This window comes from Aegilops tauschii, chromosome 2, assembly GCF_002575655.3.
Source record: "Aegilops tauschii subsp. strangulata cultivar AL8/78 chromosome 2, Aet v6.0, whole genome shotgun sequence".
Classification (NCBI taxonomy): domain Eukaryota; kingdom Viridiplantae; phylum Streptophyta; class Magnoliopsida; order Poales; family Poaceae; genus Aegilops; species Aegilops tauschii.
Genome location: NC_053036.3, coordinates 407,797,228 through 407,819,371, shown reverse-complemented (window position 1 = coordinate 407,819,371; position 22,144 = coordinate 407,797,228). Strand labels below are relative to the sequence as shown.

At 46.7% G+C, this 22,144-nt stretch overlaps 3 protein-coding genes and 1 non-coding gene across 4 annotated transcripts; 2 read left to right on the top strand and 2 right to left on the bottom strand.

Moving 5' to 3' along the window:
- The first annotated feature begins 3,987 nt into the window (after nucleotides 1–3,987).
- On the top strand, nucleotides 3,988–6,755 carry LOC109743979 (F-box protein FBW2-like). Its single transcript, XM_020303077.4, has 2 exons — nucleotides 3,988–4,884; nucleotides 5,991–6,755. The coding sequence occupies exons 1-2, from the start codon at nucleotides 4,157–4,159 to the stop codon at nucleotides 6,505–6,507; spliced, it is 1,245 nt and encodes a 414-aa protein (XP_020158666.1). The 5' UTR covers nucleotides 3,988–4,156; the 3' UTR covers nucleotides 6,508–6,755.
- A 246-nt stretch (nucleotides 6,756–7,001) lies between these two features.
- Nucleotides 7,002–7,162, bottom strand: LOC120975190 (U1 spliceosomal RNA). The gene has a single exon (XR_005771017.1). It is a non-coding gene; the product is annotated as a U1 spliceosomal RNA (small nuclear RNA).
- A 140-nt stretch (nucleotides 7,163–7,302) lies between these two features.
- Nucleotides 7,303–9,856, top strand: LOC109743898 (gamma-glutamylcyclotransferase 2-3). The gene is made up of 8 exons (XM_020302987.3): nucleotides 7,303–7,603; nucleotides 7,716–7,792; nucleotides 8,507–8,560; nucleotides 8,995–9,051; nucleotides 9,182–9,222; nucleotides 9,305–9,376; nucleotides 9,460–9,539; nucleotides 9,615–9,856. Exons 1-8 carry the CDS (start codon nucleotides 7,495–7,497, stop codon nucleotides 9,677–9,679), a joined length of 555 nt encoding a protein of 184 aa, XP_020158576.1. The 5' UTR covers nucleotides 7,303–7,494; the 3' UTR covers nucleotides 9,680–9,856.
- Nucleotides 9,857–10,145: 289 nt separating this feature from the next.
- On the bottom strand, nucleotides 10,146–11,688 carry LOC109743889 (aspartyl protease 37-like). The gene has a single exon (XM_020302977.4). It carries the CDS (start codon nucleotides 11,657–11,659, stop codon nucleotides 10,232–10,234), a length of 1,428 nt encoding a protein of 475 aa, XP_020158566.1. The 5' UTR covers nucleotides 11,660–11,688; the 3' UTR covers nucleotides 10,146–10,231.
- Nucleotides 11,689–22,144: the final 10,456 nt, after the last annotated feature.

Below are 22,144 nucleotides of genomic sequence, written 5' to 3'. Positions count from 1 at the left end.
GAGTCGGACTCCTCCTCGGACTCCACCTCCGCCTCCTCAGAAGCAGACTCCTCCTCTGAATCCATCTCCTTGCCAACAAAAGCACGAGCCTTGCCATATGAGCTCTTCTTGTGTGATGAAGACTTGGACGAAGACTTTGAAGATTTCTTCTTCTTCTTGTCATCAGAATCATATTCCTTGCTCTTCTTCTTGTTGTTGTTGTTCTCATTGTCCCACTATGGACACTCAGAGATGTAGTGTCCAGGTTTCTTGCACTTGTGACATGTTTTCTTCTTGTAATCATGAGTGGAAGCTTCATCATTTCTTGAGCTGGATCGTGAAGACTTTCTGAAGCCCTTCTTCTTAGTGAACTTCTGGAACTTCTTCACAAGCATAGCAAGCTCCTTTCCAATGTCTTCAGGATCACCAGAACTGCAGTCAGATTCTTCTTCAGATGAGGAAACAACTTTTGCCTTCAAAGCGCGAGTTCGGCCATAGTTGGGACCATAGATATCTCTTTTCTCAGATAGCTGGAACTCATGTGTGTTGAGCCTCTCTAGTATGTCAGACGGATCGAGTGTCTTGAAGTCAGGGCGTTCTTGTATCATCAGGGCAAGGGTGTCGAACGAGCTGTCAAGTGATCTCAAGAGTGTCTTGACGATTTCATGCTTGGTGATCTCAGTGGCGCCGAGAGCACAAAGCTCATTTGTGATGTCAGTGAGGCGATCAAACGTGAGCTGGACATTCTGATTGTCGTTTCTCTTGAAGCGGTTGAAGAGGTTGCGAAGAACACTGATCCTTTGATCTCTCTGGGTTGAGACGCCTTCGTTGACCTTGGAGAGCCAGTCCCAGACTAGCTTCGACGTTTCCAGAGCACTCACACGGCCATACTGTCCTTTGGTCAGATGACCACAGATGATGTTCTTGGCAGTAGAATCCAGTTGAATGAACTTCTTGACATCAGCAGGGGTGACACCTTCACCAGTCTTGGGAACACCATTCTTGACGACATACCAGAGGTCGACATCAATGGCTTCAAGATGCATGCGCATCGTATTCTTCCAGTAGGGATATTCAGTTCCATCGAAGATGGGGCACGCAGCGGAGACTTTGATTATCCCTGCAGTCGACATAGCTAAAACTCCAGGTGGTTAAACCGAATCACACAGAACAAGGGAGTACCTTGCTCTGATACCAATTGAAAGTGCTAGTTATCGACTAGAGGGGGGGTGAATAGGCGATTTTTATGAAAGTCTTCAAAACATGGGAGTTTCGAAGACAAACGATAGAAATGAACCTATTAACATGCAGCGGAAGGTAGACTACACTATGCAAGCCATAGTCAAGTATTCAATGAAGTGAAAGCACGAAGACTAATAGCAGCTAGGTAGTAATGATCAGAATAGAGGATAGTATGAAGCCAAACAACAATAGAAGTCACACAATGAAGCCAAACAGGTAACACAGGCAGGCAATGACTTCACGAAGACAAACTGTAAATAAAGAGAGGGAGAAGATAGAACCAGTCGCTTGGTGAGGACAAGGATTTGTTGGACCAGTTCCAGTTGCTGTGACAACTGTACGTCTGGTTAGGGAGGCTGAGATTTAACTCAGAAGATCGGGTCTTCACCTTATTCCCCTTGAGCTAAGGACACCCAGTCCTCGCCCAATCACTCTGGTAAGTCTTCAAGGTAGACTTCCAAACCTTCACAGACTTCGTTCACCGGCGATCCACAATGACTCTTGGATGCTCAGAACGCGACGCCTAACCGGCTGGAGGATTCACAGTCCTCAAGTGTAACAAGTCTTCAGATCACGCGGACAGAAAGACTTCAGTGATGCCTAACACTCTTTGGCTCTGGGTGTTTGGGCTTTGTCCTCGCAAGGATTTCTCTCTGTCAAAAGCTTCGCAGGTGGGTTGCTCTCAAACGACAAAAGTCGTGCACTAACTCTGAGCAGCCACCAATTTATGGTGTAGGGGGTGGGCTATTTATAGCCACTAGGCAACCCGACCTGATTTGTCCGAAATGACCCTGGGTCACTAAGGAACTGGCACGTGTTCCAACGGTCAGATTTCAAACACACGCGGCACCTTGACTTGGGCTACAAGTAAAGCTGACTCATCCAGCTCTGGATAAGATTTGCTCTCATTGTCTTCGCTCGAAGACATAGGATTCCGGTTGAGCATCACTTCAGTCACTCTGGCTTTGTTCACTGGGACCCCACTTAACAGTACGGTGGTTCCTATGACTCAAGAAAGAAGAAAAGGAAACAACGAAACAACTAAGTCTTCGCGCTCCATCGTCTTCACGCGATGTCTTCCCTGTCATAGTCTTCAATGTGAATGTCTTCACATACCACCTTTGTCTTCAATGTCTTCATACATTTTTAGGGGTCATCTCCGGTAGGTAAACCGAATCAATGAGGGACTACTACCTGTGTTATCCTTCAATTCTCACAAACAATTAGTCCCTCAACCAGGTTTGTCGTCAATACTCCAAAACCAACTAGGGGTGGCACTAGATGCACTTACAGCTTCTTCGTGGACTCTTCGTGGGTGGAGCCCTCCGTGGACTCGCGCAGCCGTTACTCTTCGTGGATTGAAGTCTCCATCAATGTGGATGTACACTAGCACCACCTATCGGAACCATGCCAAAAATCACTGTGTCTTCATTGCGTTTGATTTCTCCGGTCCCTCCTTTACATTCATGTGCAAAATTTTTACTTTCTACTACACAACTCTTAGACTTGCATGTGTAGGGTGTTGATGGACTTGGTAGAATTGCTAAAACTTGTCCACAACTAAAATTGAGAAAAGAATAAATTTTATTTTGTCAAGTAGTCTAATCATCCCTAGACATACTTTCTATCCGAGAGAGAGAGAGAGAGAGAGAGAGAGAGAGAGAGAGAGAGAGAGAATGGGCATTGAAGCAAAGCGAGCGACAATCAAGGCCGAACAAGTTGTGCTTATGAGGATTATCGAGGAGTCGAGGATCATGTTGGCGGACATTAGTCTCATGGATGACGCTGCTAAGGAGTGGTTCACGTGATGCACAGAAACATCAACACAAATGTTTTTCTGTTCATTCAATTTATCAACTATGTTTGAATTATTAAATCATTTGTAAGAGGATCATGTCTGAATTGTTGATTTGTTTGACATGTTGATTATTGAATAATTGCATTTTATTTGTACTCAATTTCTATTGTTGAATGTGTGTAATATAATGGAAATTTTGGACAAAATGGACCACACATATGGGAAAGGGAGAAATGGAGGACGCCGATGGACGCCCACTTTTTAGAGTCAGATGGTATTTATCTATGGACATGTACTCGAACATACCAAGGCTCAAATTTAACATTGCCCTTTGAGATGCCCTTATCAAGTTCATTTACAATGAAATTTGCAGCGAAAAATCTCATCTTATCAATAATAAAAGAAACATTACATGAATCCATCCTATTTTGACCTCTAAGGGCTCCTCTAGCGTGGCCCACCAAATCGTTTTTAATATTTGGATCAGCGGCCCAGACAATATTTGCCCTTCAACAGGAGTCATCAATGTTGCGGACACAGAAAAATGTCCAAAATCGCATAAACCAGTACCAAACATTAGTGATTTGGAGAAGTTAGGCATATTGCGGACACACCAACTTAGCCTTAGACCCCATCGCAAATCCATCTTTTCCCCTTTCTCCCTTCTTTTTCTGTCTCCTCTCTTCATTGGACAAAAAAAAATTGATGAATATAGTTGGACGATGGGAACATCTAATTCTATCTGTCCATAGGTAGTTCAATTATGTCACAAATATTTGATGGTGTCTGTTTTGGTGGACCGCCTAGGAGTTACCCAGCCCACCTATACTCAGTTTACTGATCTCCTCCCTTTGAATGCGAAACGCCACCGTGCACCCGCAGTCCAGTACCCCCGAATCCCGAACCCACGAACTCCAAGAGGCGCGCAAGGGCGTCGATCCGTTGGAGCAGACACGCGTCGCACATCAGCTCCGCCGATCCGCGGCGTGGGTGGGGCATCTCCATTGCTACAAGAGGTTAGCTCAGCTCTAGTGAGCCGGATGTGCGCTTCTCCGCTCCTCCCCAATTCCAACCAAAAAGGGAACGGAAAACCCCAAAACAAACACGGCGAGTTGGTCGAGGGGCAAATCGCCGGCGATGAAGCGTCGGAACCCTCCGTCCGGCGCCGGATTGCCCGCAGGAGAGGGCTCGGGGTGGGAGGCGAAGTGGGAGCGGCCTAATGGGCGTTGGAGAGGGAGACAGCCGGCGCCCGTGGTGAAGTGGTCGCACGCCGAGGCCATGAAGAAGAAGCCCAAAGTTGGTGGCGGAGCAGCCTTGGTCGGAGATGGCGGAGGGTGGCGGATGGAGACGGAGGCGGAAATGGTGGGGCTTGATGGACGAAGCTGCGGCGGAAGAGGGTTTTTTGGAACGAGCTGGGCGGAGGCGGCGGAGAAGAGCGCGGATGCGGCCACCGGCGGAGGAGAGAACGAGTGGCGTTTGCCGGAGACGGAAAAGGCGAGTCCTTGCGAGGCCGTGGAAGGGGGCGGTGGAGGAGATGCGAGGGGCGATGAGGTCAAGGAGGAACTGTACGATTGGAGGTGGACGGAGGCTGTGAGCCCGGAGATAATGGCGCTGATACTGCGGGGCAGGTTCGCCGCCGACGAGATTGCGCGCGGGCCCTCGGCGGTGTGCAGGGCGTGGAGGGAGGCCGCTGCGTCGCCGGACATGTGGGGGGACGTGGACATCGAGGCCTGGTGCCGCCGCATCAAGTGCCGTGTCAGGGCCGACGCAGCTGTGCGCCGCCTTGTCGCCCGCTCCCAGGGCACGATCCGGCGGCTCTCAGCCTACCGTGTCGGCGACGCTGCGCTTGCCTATGTCGCCGCCTCGTAAGTCGCGCTGCCCCCTTTGCCTTGCCCAAAAGGTTCATAATGCTAGTTGGAGAAGAAGCTGCCGTGATATGTCGTGTCGATGCCTTGTGATTTGTGGTGAAAGAAAAAACCACTGCTTGAACTATGAAATGCCCTTTCTGATTATCTTAGTTTTGTGCCACATTTATAACTGTGGTGCGATGACTGCTAATAAAATTTCCAATTTTGCATCAGTAGTTCACGAGACTCATAGTTTGGACCTGTGAGAGCTACTCTATATATTTGGGGTAGAAATTAATTAATTGCTTTCAAGCTGTAGAGTTCTGCCCTACGAGCTATTGTGCATTAGAGCTGCTGCTAGAGGTTTTTCAGTTTAGTGATCAGGCACCAGTGATGGCACTATAAATCCATGTTTATATGATAACCATTTGTAGGTGGCAGCTCACTTCTGTAAAGAAAAGAAGTTTTGCCAACACACCTCCTACGTTTTTAGTCTTACAGAATGAATCAGAGTTCAGAGTCATACTTTTTTTTCAGGGATTACACCGTCACACGCAGGCACACACCCACGCAAGTGCATTGGGGATAAACCTCCGCTAATTTGCTACTGAAGGGCATCTGCTTGTGTGCAAATGTGAACATCATGATCTGCTATTTTTGATTTGACAGAATGATAATCTGCTATTTTGATTCTATGATGTGTGGATATTGTTAGATGACACTAGGGCCAACCTTTGTTTTCTCTCAAAACAAAATGAGAACCACTAGTTTCAGAGGATGCCGGTCCTGGTTTTTCTGAGGCTTCTTGTCATGTGAAGAAAATCACAACCAACTAGCCAATCTATTTCTTGATACATATCACATATTGCTTAATTTGTACTGCTTCAGTTCAGAACTTCTATGTAGCATAGAAGATTAGGACTATAGCGATACTTCTCTATGACATTGTGTGTAATGCCATTGCTCTGTTATGTGCCAGTCGGCTTAACGGTACTACATCTTTTCTTTCCTGTCATATGCTGCAAAGTTGGCACCTAATTTACCATTGCTGCAACTATTTAAGTTCCGATTCTTTATCGAAAAAATTGAAGTTAGGATTGTGATGGTTAATTTCCACTGGACAGTGGGAAATTGCTTAATGTCCTCCTGATCCCGATGAGCGAGATATCTGACCAAGCCGTGGAGAAGTACGTGAAATGCTTTACTGCCCTAAGAGTGTTGGACATCAGTTACTGCGTGAAAGTCACATCGAGAGGCATGGAAGCAATAGGCCGACAATGCAAGTCGCTTGCTCAGCTGAAGAGGAACATGCCTCCTCCACAGCCTCCCCTGGGCAACAATGCAGCACCTACGGTGGTTGAAGACGAGGCCCTGGCGGTTGCAAATACCATGCCGATGCTTACACAACTTGAGCTTGCATATGGTTTGTTCAGTGATATTGGCCTAGATGCCATCCTCAACCAATGCCCTCTGCTGCGTACACTGGACATACTTGGCAGCTTGAATGTCAGGCTCGACGGCGACATCGAGGACAGATGCTGCGCTCTCGAGTCGTTCCGGGAGCCATGGGAGCCTGAGTATCACGAGTACTCGAGCAGTGGTGGCGATGGCGACTACGATGACACCGAAAGCGATGATTGACTCTATGTGGTGCAAAATCCAGGTGGCTAAACGGCTGGGTTTTCAGGATCCTTTTGGTTAGATGAAACTTCAATTTGAAATGCTTACTGTTGTCTGACCGAGTTAAGCATTGTTTTTAGCTTGGCGTCTGTCTCTGAGGTAATTGCTCTGTAAGTGTGTTCTTGATTGTGTGGATTGATCCTGCAATGTGTTCTGGAGTTATTGACTGGGGATTTGGCATGTGCAATCTTGATTGTTCCAGAATGCTAGTACTTCTGTTTAGTGTTTGTAGGAGTAAAAATGTTGGCCTTCTCTTATGGTTTGGTAGGTGCTGCTTTGTAGTCAAAGTAGCGGCTAACATAATGGTTTTGGTATATGGCGTTTTTGGAGACCAAATGTTTAATAGTAAGTAAGCTCAGTTCCATTTCCAGATTCTAGAATAGAGTCATTCATAATTCATGAACAAAAGGCAGCAAATATTTGCAAATTCATCAAATTTTCAATTCAAGAATTGGCAAGGGGCCGCGCGAACGCGTACCCCCTCTGTCACAAATTATGACGTCCACTCTCCCAGTTGGGGAGATGGTAAGCCAGCGCATCTACCAAATGCAATGTGGACCACTAGCCTAGGCCATGACTCTTGTTGATCAGCCATCGACCCCGTCCAGGTAAGTAATTTTCAAGGTCGCCCCGTGCCTTGGTTATATACCACAGTTCCCCGTCCAACCTCCTCAGGCAAGCGATGTGGTAGAGTGACCTGATCTGTAACGTGCTTCTACTCGCGTGCCATATTCGGGCCAAAACATGGGCCTCCAGTACTTTTTTATTTCGGGAAACATGGGCCTTCAGTAGACCCAGCCAGTTGTCTTCCAACTGTCCAGCCGTCCTCGGGAGGGGAGGTGTCCAATCAGAGAAGCGGCAGAGGCACCAACACGCACCGCCGATTCGATACACATACGATTCCACCGGACCGGAGTAAGTGAGGGTGAGGTAGACGGAGGAGGAGGCATGGTGATGTGGGTGTTCGGCTACGGCTCCCTGGTGTGGAACCCCGGGTTCGCCTACGACGCCCGCCTCGTCGGCTTCGTCAGGGACTACCGCCGCGTCTTCTACCAGGGTATGATTAGCTAACTGCAGATTACTCCGGCGGCCACTCGCCCGCGCTTCCCAGATCTATCTCGCTGACCCTCTGGTTTTTCTTCTTGGGGGTTTCGTCGCCGGATCGGCAGGGAGCACGGACCACAGGGGCACGCCGGAATTCCCCGGGAGGACCGTCACGCTCGAGCACCAGCCCGGGTCCACATGCGTACGCCGCCCAGCTCTCTGCTCTCTGAGTTTAGGATTAACCCCTCCTGTGCTAGGATTGGTTGAGATATTAGTTTTTTTTTTCTGTTCCTCACTGTCAGTGAGTTTTTGATCAGATAGTGATTGCATAGTATCGCTTGATCAGATAGTGATTGTAACCTGAATGTTGATGCTTACTCCCTCCGCTCTGAATTATAAGATGTTCTAACTCTTTTCAGAATCAGATGTATATAGACGCGTTTTAGTGTGTTTGTTCACACATTTTGGTCCGTATGTAGTCCATATTGAAATGGGTTCACGCGTTTTAGCGATTGTCTGTGTCAGTGGTCCTGAACCGGAATGTTGAAGCTTAGTTTATATGGGTGTGGAGTGCATTAGGATGGTGAATCGTACCTTCCCTGAGTTATCTCAGAGAAATCATGAGGACCTTAGATAGTACTCCCTCCGTTCGGAATTACTTGTCGCAGAAATGAATGTATCTAGACGTATTTTAGTTCTAGATACATCCATTTCCGAGACAAGTAATTCCAAACGGAGGGAGTACATGTGAAATGGGTTCACAAGTTCGTTAGTTATCCTCAGTAACATCTTTTCATTATGCTAATGCTCCCCAATACTGCTATGTTATTTGTAGCATTTGTTTCATGCTCATGGCAACTCTGTTAACGGAGTGTGAAAAAGATTTTGCAAGTGAATTTTTGTTGTACAATTGCAGTGGGGAGTTGCTTACAAAATTTCAAGGGAGCAAGATAAGCAGACAGCCCTGGAGGTAAAAAGAAGACTCTATATATGGACCAAGTTGGACACGTTTAGCTGTACATTGTAAATGATTATGCACAATTATTCCATGGTTCGAACGAGAATGCTGTTCTTTGTCTGTCATAATGGAGATAAAGAGATTGGTTAATGTTCCTCCCTGTTCATCTAAAAAAAATAGATTGGTTAATGGTATGGGTGTGCTTTATTATATTGCTCGTTGAGATATTGATGATTCAGCCCTGAGCTAAGAAAAATATTTTTTCTTTAAGAAAAAAAAGTAAGAACCCTTCATTTGAAATCAGATACTTTGTCTAGACTAGATGCTACTTCTAGCATCCCGTTTGTGTATCAAAGTAATACTGCCCTTGATCGGTGTTTTCATAAACCGACTTTGAGTTGGTTACCTTCATCTATTGGCAATTTACCTTCAGCCTTGAATTGCAGTATCTGGAAGTAAGAGAGAAGCAATATGATGAGAAGGTTTACCTTGACTTGTATACAGTAAGATATGACTACCAAGTGCTTGAATTATTTCTTATGCTCCAGATGTTTGATGTGATTATGTATACAGTAAGATATGACTACCAAGTGCTTGAATTATATCTGAAACGTGCTACTACTCGTGTTCCAGGATTCTTCCCCCAAAATACCAGAAGTCCAAGATATGATGGTGTAAGTGTTTTTATGGTATTATTAAAACGAGCTCTTGGTAAAATTCCTTAAAAAAACTGATGGAACTGAATTCTACCAACAGATATTTAGCCACCACAAATAAGGAGGCCAACCAAAACTATCTGGGTCCTGCTCCGCTGGAAGAAATGGCCAAGTATAGCATCTCCTTAACTTCAGCATTATTTTGTCTGAACTGAAACTGCGGTTAATTTCCATGATAACCTATGTGATGTTCAGGCAAATCTACCTTGCTGAAGGCCCGACTGGACCTAATAAAGAGTATTTGTTCAAGCTCGAGGACGCGTTAAACAAAATAGGTATGGTTGTCATTTATATTTTCTGTTCTTATATAAAAAGTGCAAGTGTGTTCCTCAGTTATGTGTTCATGGCAGGAGTTGTGGATCAACATGTTCAGGATTTGGCGAATGCTGTGCGCAAGTATGCAGATAGTTTGTAATCTCATTATAGGATCACATGAAGGTGGAATTGATTGTTGCGGAAACATCTTTATTCATGTAAGGTCTGAAAAGCTTGTGAGTCGTGAATATATTCATGCCCCTCTATAGATGGCAGTATAAAAATTACATAAGTGAGATGGTAATGAGAGCTATTGGCTGTCCTTGTATTTTACTCACACTGAGGACCAAGGCAAGGAGCCTAGAAAAAGTAGAATGAGACAAAAAATAAATGAATTCCCTTGTGCGAACATAAAATTCACATTCTTCGTAGATTCACAAATTTCATTCATTGACAATCTGCAAAAGGAGAAAGAAAAAAGGATGCCCTTAGACCATTGTATCAATTCGCTTGATACATTTTCGGATGATATAGATATGCTGTAAAAATGCACTCACAAATTCAATGAGTGGTTGCTCTTTTTCTGCCCTCACTGTCCAGTTCTGATTTCTGAATGTTCAGAGAAGCTAGGTAAACGCAGAGCTCAATGCCATACCGTACCTATCCTCTTGGATGTCTAAATTTGTTATTGGGTAAATAATATAAAGAAATCCTAGTGAGTCATGGATTCGCAGTTGGTCTTGACGAAGGTGATCCTCTCCCGGCGCAGGTTGTACATGACCTGAATGTTCTGCTGCTGGTAGTTGCCGAGGATAGATACCCCGTCCGTCTTGCCGATCATGAGGCACATCATCCCGCTCTCCCTGTCCTCCACGAACAGCAGCTCCTTCTCCAGCTTGAGCCACTCCCCGTCGAACGCCAGCGACATGGACGGCGCGTACACGCGGCTCATCGGCACCCCGTTGGGCAGGATGAAGCAGAGGTCCAGCCCCAGGCTCGACCCGGAACCCCGCGGCAGCCTGATCTCCTCCTCCAGGTCGTCCACCAGCTCCTCGTACAGCGACTCCTCCAGGAACGTGATCGTCGACGCGATGTCGATGATCATCCCGAACGCGTTCGGCCCCGTGCCGCCGCCGCCGTCGCCGTCGCCGGACACGGGCATGGGAGACGCCGCCACGTTGGGGTCGGGGTCTGAAGTACCTGGAGTCGTCGCGTTCATGATGCTCCTGAAGGAGGAGGACATGGCCTTGTCGCCGATGGACAGCCCGTTGAGGTTGAGGTAGTAGTAGGACGGGTACCGCGGGTTGATGGACATGGGCACCACGATCCGGTCCGACGCGTTGCGCATGGCCGTGGCGTCGGCGCCGAGGACCAGCCTCCCCGCGCTCCTGGAGGCCGGCGGGGGCAGGCAGTACATGAACCTCCGCACCGACAGCTGGGACACCAGCGAGAGCGGCCCGCGGCCGAGGCCCACCACCCCCGACACCTCCGCGGGCGGCCCCCCGACGCTGGAGCTGCTGCAGCCGAAGACGACGCCGTGGAACGAGTCCTCGCCGATGGTCAGCTTGTCGACGGCCAGCGTGCCCCTCGTCGTCGAGTTCCCGCCGTACGTGTAGGTGTACTGGCACACGTCGTCGTCGTCGTCGTCCTCGCTGCCGCTGCGGCCGCACCGGTGGGTGTCCAGCTCGTCGCACGTGTCGCTGTTGCACGGCACCACGGCGTAGGTGGTCGAGGCCATGGGGTTGAACACGGGGTCCTTCTGGCGGTAGCACTTGACGCACGGCTGGCACTGCGTCCAGATGAGGTCGCTGGCCGTGTCGATGGCCGCCGTGAAGCAGTGCTGCGGCGTGCCCAGGCCGAGCTTCACCAGGTACTCGCCCCCGGCCGACAGCACCGGGGCCTCGCCCACCACCACCTTGCGGTTGCGGGTCGGGTACAGGCGGGGCGTGATGCTGGCCAGCCGGTCCCGGCTGCGCTGGATGGCGCGCCGGAGGAGCTCATGGTCGCTGATGTTGAGGCTTCCCGTGTCCGCGGCGTCGACGCGGGCGAGTTCGAGGTGGTAGGACTGCCGCGGCGACTGCAGGCAGTACGCCGGGAGGACGAGGAGGGCGAGGAAGAGCAGCAGCGGCATGGCCTCCATGGCGCTGTACGTTGTAGTACTACGGTGGACTGACATGCACCACGACGGCAATTTGCGTGTTGGTCAGTAGTTAAATGGGTTAAGTAGATCACACAAGCAGCGGTAATTCTTTGTTCCCGATATGTTCGGGAGCACATAAAGGCAGTGGAGGAAAGGTGAACTGGTTGAGGGTAGCATCGCTTCGTTGCATGACATCCTTGCGTTCTTTGCACGTATGCTTTCATTAGTTTCGGAGTTTGCTAATTAGCACTAGATGGTAATTATGCATTTTTAGACAAGATGATAATTATGTTCTATTTCCTCCATCTCAAAATAAGTGTTGTTGATTTAGTACAAAGTTGAGTAGGAGACAAACAACAAATGGATCAAAGACCCTAATATCAAGCTCATGTTTGATCGGGGAAAACCCAGCGAACGAGTTTGATCTGGGAGGAACCCAAAATGACCCTATGAAAATATCACAAAAGAGATCCCGGACAGAGCCCCCGGACCCGATCGATTCATTGGTGCTTTCTATTATAAAGCTTGGGCAATCAAAAATGGCATCATGGCGGGGCTGCTTAAGCTATCCATGGGTGATGGCAGGGGATTTCACAAGCTCAACTGTGCCCACATCGAGCTAATCCCTAAGAAGGTTGAGGCCTTGGAGGTTGGCGACTTTAGACCTATTAGCCTCCCTCATAGCTTCTACAAGTTGTTCGCAAAGCTCCTTGCCACCCGTGCCCGCCATCACATGTCGGAAATAGTAGGGATCAACCAATCTGCCTTCATTAAGGGGCACAACATCCATCATAACTTCTTGTTGGTTCTCCATGTTGCACGCAAGATCCATGCCAGGAAAGAGTCGAGACTCTCTTCTTGAAGCTTGACATTACAGAGGCATTTAATTCTCTCGCATGACCTGTTTTGTTCGAAGTCCTCACGGATGAAGTCTTTGGCTCAAGTTGGCTACATTGCATCGCCGTTCTCCTTTACTTGGCGTGTACCAAGCTGACCGTGAATGGTGTTCCAGGCAGGCGCTTCCATCACGCTCGTGGACTGCAGCAAGGGGAACTGATCTCCCATTTGTTATTCGTCATTGCCATGGACGCTCTAACTGCGATTATTAATCGAGCTATGGTGGATGGAGTTGTCAGCTCATTCCATGGTATGGCTGCCACCCAAAGGCTGTCGAGCTATGGTGACGACGTGGTTCCTTTTGTCAGGCCGTCAGTTCGGGACCTATACTTCGTCAGGGAAGCTCTTGAGGTATTTGGTGAGGCTTCGGATTTGTGATAAAATTACAGTAAATCATGTGATGTCCTAATCACAAGCAGCGACGAGGATAGTCATTGCGTTGCCAACCTTCTGCAATGCAGCATTGGGAGCTTTCCTTGTCGGTACCTTGGGCTTCCTTTGGCAATCAAGCAGCTAGCAAGGGCAGATTGGCAACCTTTACTGGACCAGGCACAACAGTTCATACCAACGTGGCAACATGGCCTCATCCAGCGTCCGGGAAGACTGGTTCTAGTGAAATCAGTTATTGGTACAAGGAAAATCTATCAAGTCATGGTGGGATCTAGGTCTTTGAAGAGATCAACAAATGGATGTCGTCCTTCTTTTAGGCGAGCAAGGATTAGACTAACGGTGGCCAATGTCTGGTTGCGTGGGATACGATTTGTCGGCGTACATGTTTCGGTGGTCTTGGAATCAAGAACCTTAATTTGCAGCTGTTGGCTCTCCGCGTTCGATGCGAGTGGTTGCACCGGAGAGATCCGGAAAGACCTTGGCATGGCATGTTGATGATTGTGGATGAGCAGGCTAAGGCGGTTTTCGACAACCTGTTAAGATCACAGTGGGAATCGGGAACAATGTTCTTTTCTAGAAGGATCGATGGATCCATGGATTCGCAATCTTCGACATCGCTCCCATGATCCTGGCATGGTTAGCATGTGTGATCAGAACAGATGATCTGTCCACCAGGCCATGATCAACAATGCATGGGTGTTGGACGATCAAGGAGAGATTTCCTTTCTCATGCACATTTAGATTTCTCATCTCTGTCAGGCCATTGTGTCGGTGCAGCGTAACACTCAGGATCCGGATTTGTTTGCTTGGCCTTGTTATGCATCAGGCAAGTACACAACTAGTTCTGTCTACAAGAGGCTTTGCATTGGGTTGGTCCGATCTCCTACTGCTACATGCATCTGGAGAAGCTGGACTCCACAAGTGCAAAAAATTGCCTGGTAGGCGGTGCAATACTAGCTATGGACTTCTGGTAGACGAGCTAGGCATGGTCTACAAGATGAGGCCTCCCCGTGCTCCACCCCGCCTACAATGTGAAGACAATGTGGACCACATCCTTCTCCAGAGTGTCTACGTGAGGGAAGTTTGGCATTTGTTCTTTGATTCACTAAAAATCAACATTCAATGCCAAAATGTGAACTTGACATTCACTCAATGGTTGCTACAACAAAGAAACCATTTCCACGGATTGGTTAAGCGAGGTTTTGACTCTCTCATCATCGGGATTTCTTGGTCTCCTTGGAAGCAAAGGAATGATGGGGTGTTTAATAGATTGCATCAACAAAGAACCCATAGTTTTCTTGCTTCTCAAATCCTAAAAGAGATCAATGATTGGAGGAAAGCTGGCATGGGCGGTGTTGGAGGCTTAGATCGTTTCGCGAGAGAGTGACATAGCTTGTATTAGGGTGTTGGTACTGGTGTGTGTTCGTGTACCCCTATTAGGATGTACGCATAGGGACATGATCTTGTAATTATGTCTTTGCCTTCTGAAAGTGCAACTATCCCTGGGTGGTTTTGGTAATTCCTCACAACATATAGCTCATTGAGCTAATGCTATTTCAAGATAAATATTTCAGGAAAGCTCAATAATTGGCATGGCATGGATTAGAAAGTGGACCCTTCAAAATGCTAAGGACAAGAGATTGGCTCAAGCTCAAAGCACAAGACTCTACATTTTCTATTTTAGTGATCCAAGATCACATTGAGTCTATAGGAAAAGCCAATAATATTAAGAGGGAATGAGGTGTTACTTAATGAGGTTCTTGCTCAAAATGCTTAGTGATATTCTCCAAAACCCTCCACTACTTTCTCATATCCACATATGTCCCATACCAAAAAGTCAAACGCGGCCCCACCGAAACTTTCTATCCGGAGCCACCGAGTTCAGTTGACATAGCCACTGCCAGAAACCCTAGTCTTTTCAGTCCCACCGATAGGGATCTCGATCTCACCAAGATGGGATTGTAATCACTCTGTTTCCCTTCGTAACGTTTCGGTCAAACCGAGATGAGCGATCGGTCCCACCGAGATTGCAATGCAAACTCTCTGTTTCCCTTTCGTAACGTTTCGGTCCAACCGAGATGAGCGAATCGGTCCCACCAAGTTTGCCTGACCAACTCTCTATTAGTCTATTACCAAAATCGGTCCCACCGAGTTTGTGTAATCGGTCTCACCGAGATTACGTTATGCCCTAACCCTAATGAAATTGTTCCCACCGAGTTGATGTGTCGGTCCCACCGAAATACCTAACGGTCACATTATGAACCAAATCGGTCTGACCGAGTTCTCTGAATCGGTCCCACCGAGTTTGGTGATTTGTGTGTAAAGATTTTATGTGGAGGCTATATATACCCCTCCACCCACTCTTCATTCGTGGAGAGAGCCATCAGAACATGCCTACACTTCCAACACATATTTTCTGAGAGAGAACCACCTACACTTGTGTTGAGGTCAAGATATCCCATTCCAACCACATAAATCTTGATCCCTAGCCTTCCCCAAGTTGCTTTCCACCCAAATCTTCTTTCCACCAAATCCAAATCCCGTGAGAGAGAGTTGAGTGTTGGGGAGACTATCATTTGAAGCACAAGAGCAAGGAGTTCATCATCAACACACCATTTGTTACTTCTTGGAGAGTGGTGTCTCCTAGATTGGCTAGGTGTCACTTGGGAGCCTCCGTCAAGATTGTGGAGTTGAACCAAGGAGTTTGTAAGGGCAAGGAGATCGCCTACTTCGTGAAGATCTACCCTAGTGAGGCAAGTCCTTCGTGGGCGACGGCCATGGTGGGATAGACAAGGTTGCTTCTTCGTGGACCCTTCATGGGTGGAGCCCTCCGTGGACTCGCGCAACCGTTACCCTTCGTGGGTTGAAGTCTCCATCAACGTGGATGTACGATAGCACCACCTATCGGAACCACGGATAAAAAATCTTCGTGTCAACATTGCGTTTGCTCCCTCAAACTCCTCCCTTTACCTTCATATGCAATTGTTTTACATTCCGCTGCTATACTCTTAGAATTGCATGTGTAGGTTGATTGCTTGACTTGTGCTAAGTTGTTAAAATCTGCCAATAACTAAAATTGGGAAAAGGCTAGATTTTTAATTGGTCAAGTAGTCTAATCACCCCCCTCTAGACATACTTTCGATCCTACAAGTGGTATCAGAGCTTTGGTCTCCATTTGCTTTGATTTCCATAGCTTTTGGTGGTCATAGCCTTGGTTTCACAACCTAGGAGAGTATGGCGTCTAGCGAGGGAAATTACCACCGTAGAGGTCCTTACTTTGATGGTACAAATTTTGCTAGTTGGAAGCATAAGATGAAAATGTATATTCTTGGACATAACCCCGCCGTTTGGGCTATTGTGTGTATTGGCTTGCAAGGTGAATTCTTTGATGGGAGAGAACCAAACCGTGAAGCTACCGCGGAAGAGTTGAAGATGCTACAATACAATGCTCAAGCTTGTGATATTCTTTTCAACGGATTGTGCCCCGAAGAATTCAACAAAATCAGCCGTCTCGAGAATGCAAAGGAAATTTGGGATACTTTGATTGATATGCACGAAGGTACCGACTCCGTCAAGGAATCCAAATTGGATGTGCTTCAAAGTCAACTTGACAAGTTCAAAATGAAGGATGGTGAAGGTGTCGCTGGAATGTACTCTAGGCTTGCTCTCATCACAAATGAGATTGCCGGCTTAGGAAGTGAAGAGATGACCGATAGATTCATCATCAAGAAGATCCTAAGAGCCTTGGATGGAAAATATGATACCGTGTGCACATTGATCCAAATGATGCCCAACTACAAAGATCTCAAGCCAACGGAAGTCATTGGAAGAATTGTTGTTCATGAGATGTCACTCAAGGATAAGGAAGAGCTTCACAACAAGTCAAGTGGTGCTTACAAAGCCTCATGTGAAGCTCCCACATCATCAAGTGAGAATCAAACCTTCAATGAAGAATTGAGTCTGATGGTGAAGAACTTCAACAAGTTCTACAAGAGTAGAAGCAAGGAAAGAAGTTCCAAGTCAAGGTCCTACAATGACAAAAGATTTTCTAGTCGTGAGCATAATTGCTACAATTGTGGAAGACCCGGACACTACTCCAATGAGTGTACGGCTCCCTACAAAAGAAGAGAAGATTCTCCCAAAAGAAGAAGTAGAAGAGAAGAATCACCACCAAGAGAAAGAAGGAGTAGAGATGATCGTTATGAGCGAAGACCCTCTCGGAGAAGCAAGGATTCGGAAAGGAAGGACAAGTCATCAAGAAGCTATACAAAAAGAAGACATCAAGCTCATGTTGGTGAATGGGTATCCGGTTCCGACTCCGACCATCACTCCGAAAGAAGTTATCACTCCGACTCCTGATATACTCAAGATGAAGGTGTTGCCGGACTAGCACTTGTGACAACCAACTCGTACGACATATTTGACTCACCAAATGAAGGAATTGGAAGATGCTTCATGGCTAAAGGTCCAAAGGTAACACACCCCGAGTATGTTGATTTCAATAGTGATGAAGATGATTTGCTGGGTGATGATGATTTACTTGTTGACAACTCTAGTGATGAAAACTATGATGAAATGTCAATTAATCATGTTAATCAAGATAAAATGAATGATGATGATAAGAAGGAGATTGAGCGTCTAACTAAAGAACTAAACACTCTTAAGTTAGCTCATGAAACTACCTTGGAAGATCATCGAAAACTTTTAAAGACTCATGATAAGCTACGCTTTGAAAAGCTCAACCTTGAGCAAGAACATGAGTTTTTAAAGGCAATCAATGATGATCTTCGCAAGAAAAGTTCTTCTTACATTGCCAAGCGTTTACTCTTGTCTACTTGCATGCCACAAGTTAAATCTAGCAACAAGAGCAAGAAAGATACTTCATCTAGTGGTAACAACAATCATGCTAAATCCAATGGTGTTGCGTCTAGTAGTTCTCTTGATTCCACTAATGATTCTCTTAGCCAAGTTACACTTGAGCAAGAAAATAGCTTGTTGAAGGGAATTATAGAGAAAGGTGTTTACAAGAGCCTTGCCGGAAGTAAGCAATTTGAGGAAATTGTACGCAAGCAAGGAAGGCACCGGAAGAATCAAGGTGTTGGTTTTGAACGAAAGTTCAATGCCAATGGAGTTGAGTGGGAAGAAGATCAATACCCCAAGACGAAGTTTGTTTCTCAACAAGAGAAGTATGATCCTACTTCTTTCAAAGGAACACAAGCTCAAGATGATCTTCCACCACAAGACCACAAGCAAAAAGGCAAGGACAAGCTTCAAGAGGAAATTGATGCATTTGAAGAAGCACCTAAGGCCTTGGTCAAGTGGGTTCCCAAGACTACATCAAGTTCTACTTCATCAAGTATGACTACAACCCCAAGGATTCCCATCAATATGATGTGGATCCCGAAGAAGAAGAACTAGAGAGTTCTTGAGGGTGACTCCGCCAACATACTTCACTTTTATCATTTTGGCGAGGAGAAGTGCAAACAACTTCCATATCTTGCACTAGTTCAAGGAGTCACAAACCCTCTTGTTGGTAAGACAAGGGACAAGGTAACATAATGCTTTCATGGACATCATCTTGTGTATACATCACTCTATGTCTATGGATATCCTTACTTGTTCCTTGTGGGACTAACCCGTGTAGGTATTGAAAGTGCAACTCACTCCAATGGATTGCTCCGAATGATCTACATCGACATTGAGCATCTACTTCTTCAACACCTACATGAAGTCATCATCGACAGAACCCAAGGTTAGTTCATCCCTCTTAGGGGGGATATCACATCTAGGGGGAGCTTTACTCTAATCAATTGAGCTAAAGCAACTCTAATGGTGTGAACACAACAATGCTTTATGTAAAAGTGGTAACCCCACTTGTGCTTAAACGATGAGTATGACCTATGATCAAATGTTCTCATTTGACTCCTAAGTCAATATACTCATATATAGATGACCTAGTCATCGCTAAATTTCTTGATAGATGCTAGAGTGATTGTGCATGCTTTGTCACATATTTCATTTGCCATTTCATTGTGTGAGCATGTTGGTTGCATATTTTACTCATTCGAGGACATCCATTTGTTATTTTGATTGTTTGGCTCTTTCTCTTTTGCCAAATGGATGGACAAGAATGCCTAAGAACTCCCTCTAGCTATCTATGCTTTTCTCGTCTCAAACTCTATTCATGCTACATCACAAAGTTTGATCAAGTCAGATTCGAACCACTCTGTGTGAGGAGCATTCGGAGTCCCCGATTCGTCATAGACTTAAACTTCCAAAACCTCTTTGTGCATTTCGGTCTGACCGATTCATCCTTTTCGGTCCTACCGAGGTCACTTAGTTGATCTAGGTTTTCAATCTCAGTGCAACCAATTAGAACCTTTCGGTCACACCGAGTTGCAGTAACTGCATGCAGTTCTTGCATCTCGGTGCCACCGAGTCGTTCCACTCGGTCACACCGACAGGGTCGGGTTATATATACTGACGGGCCAAATTTTGGAAATTTTTCCAAACCTCTTCGCCCGCGCGTAACCTGCTCTGCCTCCTCGGGTCTCCGGATCGTCCTCTCGGTCCCAGCGACCTCCCGCCGCTGGTCTCCGCCGCCGTCAACGGCAATCTGCCCCGCCGTTGCCGCCGTAGCAAGTTCGCCGCCGAACTAGGGTACGAACTTGATCTTTGTGCTAATCCATAACTCTGATTCTTAGCACATTGCTTTGCCATGATTCTTGCCACGAATGAAATCATCCTGACCAGCGAAAACGTCCCGTAGATTAGTTTTGATTTGAAAATTTAGGGTTAGATCTCCGCCGAATTCATCTCAGACCGACCGAGTTGTAGAAATCGGTCTCACCGATTTGGCTTAGGCCAGAGCACACGCGTTTTTGGTCTGACCGAAAAATGCAAATCGGTGTGACCGAGTTCGATTCTCTGTGAAACCCTAGCAATCTCGGTACCACCGAACTGTGACTCGGTCTGACCGAGTTCACTAGTTTAGGTTCCAAAAGCTGCTTCGGTATCACCGAGTTTACAAATCGGTAGCTCCAAAATGCTTTCTGTGGAGAACTAAAACTAAGTTTTTAAGTCACCTGTTTTGCAAAACTCCTGTACTTTGTGATGCTCATCTACTCTACCTCATCTATAACCTATTCACAGGGTCTGCTGTGAGAGTATTTGCAGAGATGTCAGATCAAAGTGATAGTCAGAACAGGTCTGAGCAACAGGTGCAGATGAGTGAGGGTTCAGATCCCTCTAGTAGCTATGATGAAGGCAGCAGGAGCACTCCCAACAACCTGCCAAAGGCTACTACCAGGACAAGGAAGAAGAGAACTTCTGATTCAGAAGATGAGGGTTATGTGGCTATTGAAGATGAAGCCACTTCAAAGAAAAAAAGTACTGAAAAAGGAGTATGGCACAGCTGCTGCAACAAAGCCTGGACTGAAAACTAAGGCTCCAGCAAGAAGACAGCCCATGTCAAAGCCAAGAAAAGTTGCCACAGGTGAAACCATGAAGTTCACCATTGAATCTGAAGAAGATGCAGCTGGTGAGGATAAGAAGAAGAAAAGAGCAAGAACTACTACTGCCAAAGTTCTTGGCAAGCCCTCAATGAGGAGAGATTCAGAAGAAGAAGAGGAAGAGGATGCTGCACCAGCACCCAAAGCACATAAGCTTATGGGGGATGCAATCAGATCAGGGGCTGCTCCATCAAAGCCCAAAGCTGCTCCCAAGGCAGCTGCTCCAACTCAGAAGCCCAAGAGAAGCACTAGAAACATTCCAGCTGCAGAGAAGAACAAGGCCCCAGTGCCTGAAGCTGCTGAAGAAGATGAAGCTCAAGTGCTAAGGAAGATGAAGCCCAAGATCCGTGAACACAATGATGCACACCCAGTTGCAGAAAACATGAAAATCAGGAAGGATGCAGGATTGAGACTATGGAGACAGTCTGATCCATATGTTATCAGGAGAACAACTGCTGTGGACTACAGGTTTCACACTAAGGAACATCAGGACTTCTATGAGATAAATTCTGCTTGATAAGAAGCCCATAGTGTGTGACATGAGATGGGTTGACTGGGAGTTCATCAAGGAGAATGAGGATCACTTCCCTGGTGTGTATGATAGCTTCAAGGCATGTGGAGTTGACACATTTGTTGCCCAGAAGCTCACTAAGTGGAATGATGAGTTGATCATGCAGTTTTACTCCACTGCTCACTTCTATCCAGATGGAAGGATAGTATGGATGTCTGAGGGTACTAGGTACCAGTCTACATTTGATGAGTGGGCCAAGCTTATCAATGCTCCTGAGGAACATGAGGATGACTTGGATGTTTATGCTGAGAAGAAGAAAGACCACAACACCATGGCACACATGTACAGAGAGATCCCAGATGTTGCTTTGGAGACTCATAAGTTTGGATCTGTCCACTTCTTGTTGTCTGGTCTACCTACCATAAACTGGATTCTAAGGCACACACTGCTACCCAAGTCAGGTGATCACAAGATGATCAGAGGACATGCTATAAACTTGCTGCACATATTTGATGCCCCATAGAAGTTCAAGGTCATGAGTTTGATTGTTGAGACAATCAAGAGAACTGCTGCTGACCAGAAAAGAAGCTGTGGGTATGCCCCACAAATTCAGGAGCTCATCAATTCCAAAATGGGCATCGAGACTTATCTATTGGATAAGGAACACCTGGCCATATTCCCTGAATTTGAAAACAACACTGTGGTGATGACTGAGGAAGACCCCACATCAGTGCAAGCACATGAGAAGAGAGAGAAAGCTAAAACTAAGAAAGCTGCCAAGATGCCAAGCGCAGAAGAGGCATCCCAAGTGTTTCTGAAGAGCAAGCAAGATCAACTTGCTTATCTGATCCAGTCCACACTGAGAATTGAGAAGGGCTTGGCCACCCTGACTCAGAACCAGGAGATCTTGGAAAGGATTATTGAGACAAAGTTCTATGATCTTGATCTGAAGGTCACTGAGATCCAAACTGCAGTTGAGCATCTCCAGGAGGAAGCAGAGGAGAAGAAGGGCAAGTCTACTACAGATGCTTTTGCTAGAGTGCCCAGAGGACAAAGATCTGCTACAGTGCCTGTGACAGATCCTCGAGCTACAACCTCAGCACCACCAGCTACAGCTCCAGTTCCACCTCCCGCGGCTACTCCACCAGCTCCAGCTCCAGTTCCACCTTCCGTGGC

Excerpts from the sequence above, each read along its gene's own strand:
- LOC109743979 (XM_020303077.4), top strand. The coding sequence starts at position 4,157 with ATGAAGCGTCGGAACCCTCCGTCCGGCGCCGGATTGCCCGCAGGAGAG. Across the intron at positions 4,885-5,990 it reads CTTGCCTATGTCGCCGCCTC|TGGGAAATTGCTTAATGTCC; the intron begins GTAAGTCGCGCT and ends TCCACTGGACAG.
- LOC109743898 (XM_020302987.3), top strand. The coding sequence starts at position 7,495 with ATGGTGATGTGGGTGTTCGGCTACGGCTCCCTGGTGTGGAACCCCGGG. Across the intron at positions 9,052-9,181 it reads TTTACCTTGACTTGTATACA|GATTCTTCCCCCAAAATACC; the intron begins GTAAGATATGAC and ends CTCGTGTTCCAG. Across the intron at positions 9,540-9,614 it reads GGACGCGTTAAACAAAATAG|GAGTTGTGGATCAACATGTT; the intron begins GTATGGTTGTCA and ends TGTTCATGGCAG.
- LOC109743889 (XM_020302977.4), bottom strand. The coding sequence starts at position 11,659 with ATGGAGGCCATGCCGCTGCTGCTCTTCCTCGCCCTCCTCGTCCTCCCG.